This window comes from Pelobates fuscus, chromosome 3, assembly GCF_036172605.1.
Source record: "Pelobates fuscus isolate aPelFus1 chromosome 3, aPelFus1.pri, whole genome shotgun sequence".
Classification (NCBI taxonomy): domain Eukaryota; kingdom Metazoa; phylum Chordata; class Amphibia; order Anura; family Pelobatidae; genus Pelobates; species Pelobates fuscus.
The window spans coordinates 74,449,215-74,462,779 of record NC_086319.1 but is presented as its reverse complement, the minus strand read 5'-3'; the positions used below and the strand labels follow the sequence as shown (position 1 = coordinate 74,462,779).

Genomic DNA, 13,565 nt, shown 5'->3' with positions numbered 1-13,565 from the left:
GGATTTGTTCCTGTAGAGGTCACAATATGGCTAGTGTAATAATTCTACTTTAGCCATACATTTTGTGTTGGTTGCCATCTTAAAGTTGGCTGCCATCTTAAATCATCCATACCTTTTACATGTTTTACCTATTAAATATTTAACAACTGGCATCACTAGCCAGTTCTATCCTGGCACAACTAGGGCACGCATTGCATTTCATGAGATTGAGAGACATTGTTGATGTTTCTGCTGCATGCTCTCTGCCAGCTGAGTGGGCAGAGATTATAACAAGGATTGACCGGTTATCCAAGATGGAGGCTTTGAGTTGCAGTATAGAGGACTGTGAGGATTTCTACATTTAATTCTAATTTTTAGCCCAAACAAAATATATATTTATTAAATATAGGGGATTAGTAGCCTAAGCTAAAAAGAAACAGAAAAACCCAACAAATTAAAATAGCAATTTTAAATAACAATAAATCCTGTTTATTTATTTAATACATTAAATACATATTATTTTTACTGCACGTGGTAGTATTGTCATATTATACTACTAATTTATATATTTAAAAAACAAACTAGTTTTCCATTACATAATGGAATTTATTCACTAAACTGTGAATTGTAGAGAACTAAAAACAGAGTTGCAAAACGTTGGCAACAATAGCAGATTTGGAAAAAAAACTTAAACTCCACTATAGTCACAGCACGTCAATTGTAGCCAAAATAGAAACGCTGGCATACATTTTGCAAGAGTGTTGTCAATTCAATCATTTAATCTCTTCATTTACATTTCAGAAATAAATTAAGTCTACTTTAGAAATAAAATAATTATACCAATATTTTAGTGGTCCTCTTATGCAGCGTCTCTCAAAATAGTCCTTTAGGCAGCAAAGAGTCAAAGAGACATTCTGGCCTTTGATAAATACTAAACATTTGGAAACTGTTCCTCAACAACTAGGATCATTGGAGAGGAAATTGAAAGATCTCTGGATAGTCATCTGTTGACTATTGCCACAAGTGAAGCCATCACAGACATGATGTTTGATTAAAGATTACGGCACTCCAGATATTTTGGAACCAGATTCTTCTTGATGCTCAACCAGACTGTAGGACTTGTGTTTTGATAACCACTGCTCTTGTGTAAACTTGCTCAATAAACTTTTTCACAGTATAAAAACATAAGTGTAAACTCTACAAGTAGAACTTCTATATAGATCATCATCTTCATACAAAAGTGTGTTAAAGGAAACATCTTCATCAATGTTCATAAACTGAGTGAGCAGTTCGTCGGTCGCTATCCACCAGATTTGGCTTTGGACTGTGACTTCATAAAACCTCCAAGAAGGTGTCCTGCATCAGTTTATTGTGCTGTAACCCCGCTGTGTTGTAAGTTGCCATGAGAAAGGGAGCCATCTTCGAGTTTGTGATGACAAACCACCGTCTATTGGTCCATTTTGTAAATGCATATTGACTTTGACTTGATCTTTTTTCCCCCTTTCAACACAATGGCAAAACAAGACACACAGCAGGGCTTAACCTCAGCATCCAGATTGAAGAATGTTGCCACCAGATCGCTTCGTCACAGTTAAGGTGGTGAATATCTAAAAAAGAGAGACAATAAGGAAATGTATAAATGTATAATTTGATTTTTTTTTAAATGGAAAGGTAAGAATTTTATGGAGAGCGGAGACTAATTCATGCGTATATTATTTGCATATACTGTCATAAAACCGAAGCAATGACGGTTTGCACCAACCACTGTATAAAATCACAGAGTATCCATTAACAGGCATAGGCAACCTTCGGCACGCCAAATGTTTTGGACTACACCTCCCATGATGCTTTGCCAGCATTATGGATGTAAGAGCATTACGGGGGATTGTAGTCCACAACGTCTGGAGTGCCGAAGGTTGCCTATCCCTGCATTAAAACATTCTGCATGAAACCACATTTATAAAGTATAAAATGTGTCCAATGTATAAAATGTAGTTGTGGTTCAGATATCAAGGATATACACAGAATTAGGCATAGTGCCATGCTGCATCGTATAAAATATACATTATACAAAAGTGTAATTGTAAAAGAATAATTACAGAAAATATGACTAACTAGGGTTGATCAAAAGCGGCGTAATTAACAGCATCAAAGAAATCTTTTGTGGGCACATCAATAACAGCTCATACACCCAAGGTCTATGTAGATTTTCTTTCAGCTAGACTAGTTTTGATGTATTTACTTTTAAACCCTCTCCGAGCAATGACGTGACTTTCAGTAGCAAAATTTTTTTCATAGAAAACATTGAAAAATTAGTGTTCTTCTTTTAAAGGGATGTTGTAATGACTTCAAGTAGTTATACGAATGGGAGGTTAATATTGGTATGGAATTACTATTCACAACACAGGTATAGCTGCTCTAGTTAACAGCACTGGTGCAAAATATATCACTGCCACAAAAAATATTTCCTTGGGGGAGATAAAACTGTGACAGTGAGCTAATCTAATACCAATATATAATTTATTTATTAGTAAAGTTTAATATCAGTAAAAACTTAAAGGAACACTTAAGCATTATGCTTACAAATGTGTATTCCTAACGCAGTGCCCTAGTCATTGCTTAGGGCCCCCATTTGTGTTTACGATTATCTCAGCCAACCCAATGGGAGGCTAGTTTGCATGCATGGCAAAACGTTACGCCAATCAGACGGACTGCGCAGAAGCACCCCTAGTGGCTGTCAATGAAAACATTGCTAGTTCTGCAGATTGGGCACATGGTACCCAGACCACTTCATTGAGATAATTCTCTAAATAAATTGCATTTTCAAGATACCATTCTCTCTTTCCTTGCAATTTCATTATCCACTTTTAAAGTTAGCGAGTTAATGTGTAACAAACATCCTCCAATAAGACAAGTTTTGCCCTATATGAACAATGCCCTCTAGTGGCCGGACTGGATATCTCAGTACTGCCACTTCAGAGTATTTGCACATAACTCCTGTGCTGAGGTCTGAATTTAACTTATGTTAAAACATTCCGCACTCCCTAGCTCCCAAGTAGAACCCATGAGAAATAAGCAGTGCTAATCTACAGACACATTTCATAAATGTAGGCCCAAGGCACTTTGTAGCTAAGTTCTTTTCACAAGTCAGCATATTAGATGTCGGTTCTGACCTTGAAAAAAAAAGAGCAAATGCTTAGAAAAGCCTTCAATAAAGCAACAAATTGCTGCAGCCAGAATTAATGTTCTTCAAATTTCTTTTACGGATGGATTTTATAATTTAGAAGCCATATCCTTTTTCTGACGGCAGACATAGCACAGATTTTTAATGAGGCACTGAGCTGCTATAATTTTTTTTCCTCTCTCTGTCAGTGAAATGACACCATTAACGCTTCCTCACACTGCATGTGAAGGATCTCACATTTAATCTTTAGTTTTGGGGTCTTTGCCAAACCTGCCGTATTTTCTTGGGCACCTATCACTTGTACGTTTTCATGAGCAAAAAACATAAAGTTGTACACTGCGGTATGAGGAATTAATATGCTTCGGAATTCCTTAATCCTTTAGTGATTTCCCACCTGCAGCATTTGAATTCTACATACTACAGGGCAGGCATTTTCTGGCACTGCCCATCAACATGTATAAATAACATGTGACCCAGAAAACATGATGGAAATGACAGCCATATTGGGGCAACCTTATTGGAGTCTTGAATATGGCTATATTTTCAGTACTGGTGGCTAAAAATGCACCTTAGATATTAATGAGCTACATTACCCATGATGCTTAGCCAGCTTGTAGACTGACTTAGCATTGTGGGAAATGCAATTCACAAGCATTTTGGATGTCAAGGGTAACCATCAAAATATGGGCCCACACACACACATACTTAATGCTTTTTTTATGTTACAGCTGTAAGTCTGGCTTGATTACAGCTGATGCGGCTCACACATCTTCAAGTATCTAAAGATGTTTATATGATGACTGAGATGAAACTCAATGATTTAATAAGTATGAGCCAGCAAAGGTTTTTTTTAAGGGACATAGAATTGTCTTACCATGAAAGTATATTCTTATATTGGAACAATCATAATTGCAAATATGATTTCAGACCTATAGTGTAATGCAGTGGTTCCCAAAGGCACCTCTACCAGTCCAGGATTAGGGATTACCAAATTGTGTCTAAGATGTTTTAAAAAGCAAACAAAAAAAAGCACCTTGACACAACTGGGTAATCCCTAAATCCTGGACTGCTAGCGGCGTCTTGAGGACTGGTTTTGGAACCACTGGTATAACGATAATCCCAATTATACGCTAATTATTCAAGAAGTGCAAAAAGTGCATATTTGTAAGAACAGAACCCTCATAATGCACATTAATGCCAGTGATGGTGATGTGACAATGCCAGCATTTACAGAATTAATTAATAATTAATAAGCTTTACATTAACAGTTTGTCCGTACCTCTGCACACACTGGATGGATTCCTATAGTGTAGTCCAATTGGTCTTTCGTGAGACCACATTTTATTGCAGCAGCAAATCCTTGAGTAATTTCACCAGCATTTGGAGCCAGCACGTGGAATCCAATTACCTTTTCCTGCAAAAGAAGGGAGGAATATGTTAAATCCTCTTAAAAGTAACAATTTTACTCTAATGTGCCCTAATTCGTAATAAAACTATCAATCTCTATGATAAGTGAAATGGAGATTTCCGTGGTAGAAAAAGGATCCAGGCACATCTTCAAATGTGTTTATTGGGACAAGTGAGACAACACAACGTTTCGACCCCTGAAAGGGTCTTTGTCAAGCTACATCACACCAGAAATAATAACCATTTATAGGCAAAAGCAGAGTGAAAGTGTAAAACAAACTCATTAAGTGATCAATTAACCATCTATAATTAGACATTGGTAGTGGACTAGAGTGGACTGGAGATTTGTCCTATGAAAATCCTTTGATAGCCACAATACCCAGCAAAAACAGGGAAGTAAGTGCTGGGCAAAGAGGGGATGGGTATTTCTAGGATGCAGAGGCGAGTTCTGCAGCTGATGAAGGTATGCTTTATGGGTTAGGAAATAAAGCACACTATAAAGATTTAAGATTAATGCAGATTTAATCTTACTGATTTGAAAATATCACATTTGCTTGACTTGCCTGAAAGATAAGTTATGCAGACCTTTTTGGTAGGGCAATATTAGAGAGACACACCAGGCTCAAAATCAAGTTTTTTTCATGTGTATCAAACATCAGCGTTGATAAAAAGTAATTAATACATTTACTAATGTATGAATGTTAACTATAAATATCATTCCTGAGTGTTTCTTATTTTATTTGCCCTTACAATTAGTTCTCCCTGATTTGAACTGAAATGTAATTTGTTCAAGATTTTGATGTTTGGTTTAGTATCCGAGTGTGATATTTCATTTTAAATCAAAGCAGAGCAAGTGAAGACTATGTACATTCTTAATCCCAGCAGTATTTTAAAAAAAAAATAGTTTAAAGGGATACTATAGGCATCAAAACTGCGTTGGTTGAATGAAGCAGTTTTAGTGTTTAGACCATGCCTCTGCAGTCTCACTGCTCAATTCTCTGCAATTTAGCAGTTATATCGCTTTTGTTTCTGTTTATGCGGCCATAACTAAACCACCCCTGCCTGTGAATCACGCAACCTGCATGAAAAAATGGCTTCATTTTCAATCATATGGTAACTTGCTTTAGAAGTTTTTATCAACTGCTCTGTAAATTCAACTTTAATCACACACATGAGGTTTCTGCAAGGCCTAGCAGGCTATTAACAGAGCAGGAGATAAGAAATTCTAAATTAACAGGATCTGCAATCAAGGAAGTACAAACATCAGATGACTATTAACATGAAGTGTTTAGGAAGGCTGTGCATGTTAAATGCAGGAGGTGTGACTTCATAAACAATGTGATTTAACTGAGAATTGAACAGTGAAACTGCAGGGACATGATCTGTATACACTAAAACAGCTTTGTTAAGTTGACGTTGTTTTGGTGACTATAGTGTCCCTTTAAGTTTATTTTATCATCCTTAAAAAGGCTGGAATTATCATTTTGTCCTAGATGCCTGTAATACATGTTCGTGAACGTGGTCCCACTGCCAGTGTAAAGCCTTTTGTCTGGTACTGAGTGGGACTGTAAACATTCTGCAGTTACAATCAGTTTAACAACCTATTTACAGGAAACTTTAAGATTAAAACAACCTAAGTCTATAACTCCTCAATACAGACCTCTCATTGAGACATCACAAGAGATGGAACAACTGGCAAACAACTACTTTTACATACAAACTCCAGCAAGTATCACTCCAAGTTTACCACTACTGTCATGCACTGCAAGTGACAATGTGACAATGCGGGACATTCTGCAGATGTCACTGTGGGCATTTGTGCATTTTAAAAGGAGAGGCTCTATTCTCTAAGGTAATCACTATGCTGGATATGCAGCAAATACGTTAGCCTATTTTATCACGGTCAGCAGCCTTCAGGAGTCAGGTTATTAGAATTGATGTTGTACCTTTGCTTGCTATTTATCATCCTTATGATTATGACCTGTCACATTACCATACCAAGCACAACACAGGTGAGTCGTGCAAGGTGGCAGCCAGCTACCAAGGAGAATGATAATTTGATTTTGCCATTTTCTTTTTCTTCCTGACATAACTTTGTAATTTATTTCATAGTTATCTGATGTAGAATGAATAAAACCAGGGGGTTGGACAACAGGAAAATGGATTGGTAGCTAAGACATGAATATTCTTGGAGATATAACAAAGTGCGCCAATCACACATACTAGTAAAATGTGTTTTCTAATCAATATATTGTGATGTAATTCCAGTAAAATACAAGTTTAGCAGGCTAAGATTGCCACAAGGCATATGTATGTATATGTGTTTGTAGTATCAGTTAGTTAATTACACGTAGCTAAGATACTGTCATCACTGTACTGACCAGGTGCAGGAATGTAAGAACTGGAATTACGCGTCCCTCTCCTTTGTATCAGATGAGCCACGTGGTTAGACCGGATGGATGAGTTTAGACTCTATTCATTAAATAGGTTAAGGGTATGTGTGGGTGTAGTTAATTGTGGGAGGAGCTACAGTGCTATATAAGGAATGTACTCTATGTATTCAGTACTCAGACTTTGCTGTATTTTGGTGACGCTAGTCCCTCTGAGTCCCGATCGGTGATCCAATAAAGAATCTCTTCCTTCCTGAAGAAACCTGTGTCCATCTCTCTGTGCTTGGCTTCCGTCAGTTTCTCCGGTATCATTTGGTGCATTGGCCGGGAAGCTCATCGTTCAACGGTAGCTGAGAGGCAGAGGCGTGAGACGGTCTATCTTTGCCCACGTTCTCTACGGCTGCACCCCTGAACTTCTGCGTGGACCTCCCTTCGTCTCGGCGCCACTGGTCTGTTGTCCAGGAGATCATCGGCCTCTACGTGAGAAGTGCTGGGGTGTCCCCGTCGATGAGTGTGAACTCAGGTTCAGGAACGAGGAGGTAAGATAACTGCTGTTTTAGACGGCAGGACCCGCTAGGGGTATACCGATTGTGCGGTAGGCCCAAAGGGGTTTTTGAATCTGTATCTGCCCCCTCTGTCGGAGGGAAGGAGCGAAGGCGCACCGCTCGATCGAACGCTCTTTAGTCAGACCGTTTGATTTGGTTAGTCAGGCGGGGTCCTGGTGTAAATAGCCCTAGCCGGACACCGGTGTCTTGTCTAGACTAGCGTTCTAGGGTGTATATTACGTTCGCTAGGTCGGAGGGACCGGGAGACTAAGCGGCGCCTGTGTAAATTCGGTTCGCTAGTTCTCATCCTATCTGGGCTAAGTGGGAAGGCGTGTAAATTTGGAACCCACTAGACTTTTGATAGTACGACTAAGAGGCGCCTGTGTAAATTCGGTTCTCTAGCTCGTTGTATAGTGCGACTAAGAGGCGTCTGTGTAAATTCGGTTCTCTAGCTCGCTATATATGTGGTGATTGGGCAGTGTGGCTAACCAAAACGGGTGTATATAGTTTTAGGTAGTCCATTCAAGGTACTGGCCAATAGTTTAGTTGGGAATTGTAAATGTGTTAACGATTGTTTTAGTAAAGTGTATATCTTGTTAGATAGCGCGAGCTCAGCCGTCTAGCGAGAGTGTTAATAGTGTGTTGCTGTATTATAGTGCACGGTACCATAACCCTGTATATTTACTGACATTATATAATAAGTACTAATCATTGTCGTCCATTGCATGTTTAACACCATAACCACTAATAATTGTATTGTGACCTTAACTTGTGCTTTGACCTATGCTAACCGTACTGTAACCGCTATTTGTAAAAGACGATGTTACTGGGGTGTGTTATAGACGGGTAATTCGTATATAGAGAATTATAGCGTGGGTGACTGTGTAGTTACGCCAAAGGGCATAATATTGATTATATAGTGACTGGTGTAGCAGCTGTGTGTGTACGGGAATTCCCTGAGTGTTTATTGTTATTGTGTACGTTTCACTTGGTAACCGTACCACGTGGTGCTGTTGCCAGAGGAAACGGGTGTGACTGTTGAATAGTACGCGTGTATAGTAATCGTTGTCGACGACGTTCCACTGTTAAATATGGGTGCGTCGCAGTCAACGATTCCGGATCCCTTAGGATGTATGGTTAAGAATTTTAAAAAGGGATTCAAAGTTTGTGATTTTGGGGTTAAGATGTCCCCTGTACGTTTGGTCACTTTGTGCACTAGGGAGTGGCCTACTTTGGTTGCGGCATGGCCGCCACGTGGCAGTTTGGATCCAACTCTGGTACAGCGCTTACACGTGGCTGTATCAGGTAGGCCTGAACTTTACGGCCAGTTTCCTTATATTGATTGTTGGAGACAGGCCGTAAATGACTCGCCAAAATGGCTCCGGACATGCCACGAGGAACAGTGTCGCCTCATGGTAGCTAGGACTTGTTCGTCCACTAGGGCTGGTGTTAGGCCCATTTTGGACACGCCCCCTGAGTCCGAGATCCCTTTGCCGCCCCCTTACTTTCCGGTAAGAGGAAGTGACGCAAATACAGGAAGTCCTGTAACCCTTCCCTCATTACCCTCATCCACTTCCGCTTCCTCCTCCAGTACAGGATCCACCCCCCCTCGTACTAAATCTCCCCTTCCGGAACCAGAACCCACCCCCATTAGAAACGAATATCCTGATTTGGCGCCACTTCAGACTTCCGGTCAAGCTTCATCTAGCTCGGCCCGAAGTGTTCTATTCACTACCTTTTCCCAAAACCAACCTCCCACATCCCCATACCCTATATCTCCCCGACCGGAACCCATGACTGACGCTTCCCTACGTAGCCCCATCCAAACCCGACAGTTGACTGGTGCCCAACAATTAAAGCACTATCAGATGCCTCTTCGCTTAAATCCCGGGTCAGCTTATATCGATGCCGCAGGTCAAATGGCACACGCTGACCCTGTCTTCGTATATGTCCCTTTCACCACTACCGACCTTTTAAACTGGAAGACCCATAATTCCTCGTATACTGAGAAACCACAAGCCATGACTGATCTGTTCACCTCAATAGTACAGACACATAATCCGACATGGGCTGATTGCCAGCAGTTATTAATGACTTTATTTAACAATGAGGAAAGGACAAGAATAAATCAAGCAGCCATTAAAGCATTAGAGGATAGAGCCCGTGCTTTGAACCAAGCTAATCCAGCAGCATGGGCCGCAACACATTATCCCAACACTGATCCCGATTGGAACGTAAATGGTGCTGATATGGTTCAACTCAGAGCCTATAGAGACGCTATAATTGCTGGCATGAAAGCCGGAGGAAAGAAAGCCATTAACATGTCGAAGACAGTTGAGGTGATCCAGAAAAGCGATGAAGCGCCCAGTGTCTTTTATGACCGATTATTGGAGGCGTACCGCTTGTACACCCCCTTTAATCCGGAAGACGCAGACAATTCCCGAATGGTTAACTCCGCCTTTGTCAGCCAAGCTTACGGAGATATTAAGCGCAAGCTACAAAAGTTAGAAGGGTTTGCAGGTATGTCAATCTCCCAACTAATGGAGGTAGCTAATAAGGTCTATATGAATAGGGAAACAGAAAGCAAGAAAGAGGAGGAGCGCAAGATGCGTAAAAAGGCTGATATGCTAGCGGTAGCGATCGCAGGCGTAGATAAACGGGGCCCAGATAGAGGCAATAATAGATGGAGTAGGGAGCCTTTGAGTAGAGATCAGTGTGCGTATTGCAAGGAAGAAGGGCATTGGAGGAACGAATGTCCGCAAAGAGAGCAGTACGAGAGAGACCAACCCAGGGCAGGCTACGGAAACTTTAGAGGCAGAGCGAGAGGTAGAGGAGGTCCCGGAGGGAGTAATGGTTATAGAGGGAGTAATGGGAACAGAGGAAGTGTTAGGGAAGACAGGTATATTCCAGCAGCGCAAAGGTCTCGCGATAGAGAAGGTAGGGACTTTGTAGGATTGGCTGACACGGTCATGGAGGACTATTGATACCGACCGGGCTCCATCCCCCTTGGTCGAGCGGAGCCTATGGTCGATGTATCAATAGGGGGGAAAAGGAGTGCGTTCATGATCGACACTGGTGCTGAACATTCAGTGGTGACTAATCTAGTTGCTCCTCCATCTGGAAGGACTATTACTGTGATAGGAGCAACTGGAAGAAGTGCTGAAAGACCGGTTCTTAAAAGTCGACTCTGTACATTGGGAGGCCACGTAGTAAAACACCAATTCCTTTATATGCCTGAATGTCCAGTCCAATTGCTGGGACGTGATATGCTATCCAAATTACAAGCGCAGATTACGTTCCTACCAGATGGAACAACATCTTTAAAGTTTAATGGACCTTCAGGTATTATGACTTTATCCGTACCAAAGGAAGAAGAGTGGCGACTTTATACAGTGTTGACTAGCCAAAACCCTAGGAGTGATGAGACATTGTTTAACATACCAGGAGTTTGGGCAGAGAACAACCCACCAGGACTGGCCCGCAATATTCCACCAATAAAAATTGAACTGAAACATGGGGTTTATCCAGTGAGCCTAAGACAATATCACATTCCGCAGAAGGCTAAGAAGAACATCCAATCCTATCTGGATAAGTTCATACGGTATGGTATCCTAAAATTCTGTACTTCCCCCTGGAACACCCCATTGCTGCCTGTTCAAAAGCCCGGCACAGATGAGTATCGACCTGTGCAGGACTTAAGAGCAGTCAATGATGCGGTTGTTAGCATACATCCAGTTGTACCCAATCCATATAACCTGCTTGCTTTAATTCCGGGCGGGGCTACTTACTTCACAGTCTTAGATCTCAAAGATGCCTTCTTTTGCCTCCGAATTGCCGCAGAAAGTCAATGTATTTTCGCTTTCCAATGGGAGAACGCTGTAACGGGCTCAAAACGCCAAATGACTTGGACAAGACTGCCCCAAGGGTTTAAAAATTCACCTACCCTATTTGGTTCAGCCCTAAGTCAAGATCTATTGGATTTCGAGTCCATCCCAGGAGAGTGTGTATTGTTACAATATGTAGATGACTTGTTGATAGCAGCAGTTACAAAAGAAATCTGTCAGCAAGCAACGCACGATCTACTACACATTCTCTGGAAGGCAGGATACAAGGTGTCTAGAAAGAAGGCTCAGTTGTGTTTGCCAACTGTCAAGTATCTAGGATTCCATATCTCTGAAGGTCAAAGAATTATGGGGCCAGAGAGAAAAGAAGCTGTCTGCCAAATACCAATACCCAAGAATAGAAGACAAGTGCGAGAATTCTTGGGGGCAGCAGGCTTCTGTAGGATATGGATTCCCAGTTATGCGATACTAGCAAAACCTCTGTACGCAGCTATCAAAGGTACAGAGCACGACCCCTTCTTATGGACCCAAGAACAGCAAACGGCATTTGAAGATGTGAAGAAGGCTTTGATGAGTGCCCCAGCATTAGGTCTACCTGATCACACACGACCATTCTACTTATATGTACACGAGCAAAGAAGAATGGCTGTGGGAGTATTGACACAGTACTTGGGATCATGGCAAAGACCTGTTGCCTACATGTCTAAGCAACTGGATGCAGTGGCCAGCGGACTTCCACCTTGTCTAAGAGCCGTAGCTGCAGCCGCCCTGCTAGTAGCTGAAGCCGATAAACTCACTCTGGGTCAAGAACTTTATGTACGAGTCCCACATGCAGTACAGACGTTGTTGGATTACAAAGGAAATCATTGGTTTAGTAATAGCCGTATGACCAAGTATCAAGCAATGTTGTGTGAAAACCCAAGAGTGCATTTAGAGACTGTAAACACCTTAAATCCAGCTACCCTTTTGCCACAACCTACTGAAAGTCAACATGATTGTTTGGAAGTAATGGATGAAGTATTCTCAAGTAGACCAGATCTTCGTGATTTTCCCATCCAGAACCCCGATGTTCAATATTACACCGACGGCAGTAGTTATGTGAAAGAAGGGATCCGCTATGCAGGATATGCAGTGACAACAATAGACAAGGTGATAGAAGCTCGGCCACTGGCGAAAGGAACATCAGCACAAAAGGCAGAATTAATAGCACTAACACGAGCGTTACAATTGGCTGAAGGTTTAAGAGTGAATATCTATACGGACTCCAAGTATGCGTTTTTAACCACTCATGCCCACGGAGCTTTGTATAAAGAAAGAGGACTACTGAATTCAGAAGGCAAAGAAATCAAGTACGCAGCTGAAATCCTACAACTATTGGAAGCAGTGTGGGAGCCGAAAGAAGTCGGTATCATACATTGTCGAGCGCATCTGAGAGGAGATGGTGATGTAACCAAGGGAAATCGGATGGCAGATAGTGCAGCTAAGCGTGCTGCTGAATCAGGAAGACAGGAGTATGTAGGGCATATAGCTGCTCTTATACCAACTCCACTGTCCCAATGGACTCCAGTTTATACAGCTCAAGAAGAGGAGTGGTTAAAGACTGAACCGGGAAAGTATCTGGAGAACAAGTGGTATCAGCTAGAAGATGGAAGAATAGTTATACCAGCATCGCTAGCGGTAGAAATTGTCCAAAATTATCACAACGGGACACATTCTGGGAGAGACAGTACTGAAGAATCTCTTAGAAAACATTTCTACATACCAAGATTGTCCAACTTGACTCAGGCCATTGTACGCAGATGTGTAACGTGTGCTAAGAATAATGCAAGACAAGGACCAGTAAAGCCACCAGGAGTTCAGTTTATGGGGGGACTCCCCATGTCCGATCTACAAATAGACTTTACAGTGATGCCTAAATCGGGTGGACATCGTTACCTGCTGGTAATTGTGTGCACCTATTCAGGCTGGGTAGAAGCATGTCCTACTCGTACAGAGAAAGCAGGAGAAGTTGTGAGATTCCTGCTACGAGAAATAATACCCCGATATGGACTACCCTGTTCTATAGGATCGGACAATGGTCCAGCTTTTGTTCACCAGTGCCTACAACAACTGACTCATATGCTTGGTATAAAGTGGAGGCTTCATACTGCATATAGACCCCAGAGTTCTGGTAAGGTAGAGAGAATGAATAGAACTATAAAGAACCAGTTGGCTAAAA

General features: G+C 41.4%; 1 protein-coding gene across 1 annotated transcript in view; it reads right to left on the bottom strand.

Moving 5' to 3' along the window:
- Positions 1 to 503: 503 nt before the first annotated feature.
- TXNRD1 (thioredoxin reductase 1) overlaps positions 504 to 13,565 on the bottom strand; it is a 103,662-nt gene continuing 90,600 nt past the window's right edge. The window contains exons 16-17 of the mRNA XM_063445188.1: positions 4,443 to 4,577; positions 504 to 1,586 (exon numbers count right to left, since the gene is read on the bottom strand). Coding sequence (XP_063301258.1) covers positions 1,524 to 1,586; positions 4,443 to 4,577 — 198 coding nt within the window. The 3' untranslated portion in view covers positions 504 to 1,523. The remainder of the gene's footprint in view (positions 1,587 to 4,442; positions 4,578 to 13,565) is intronic.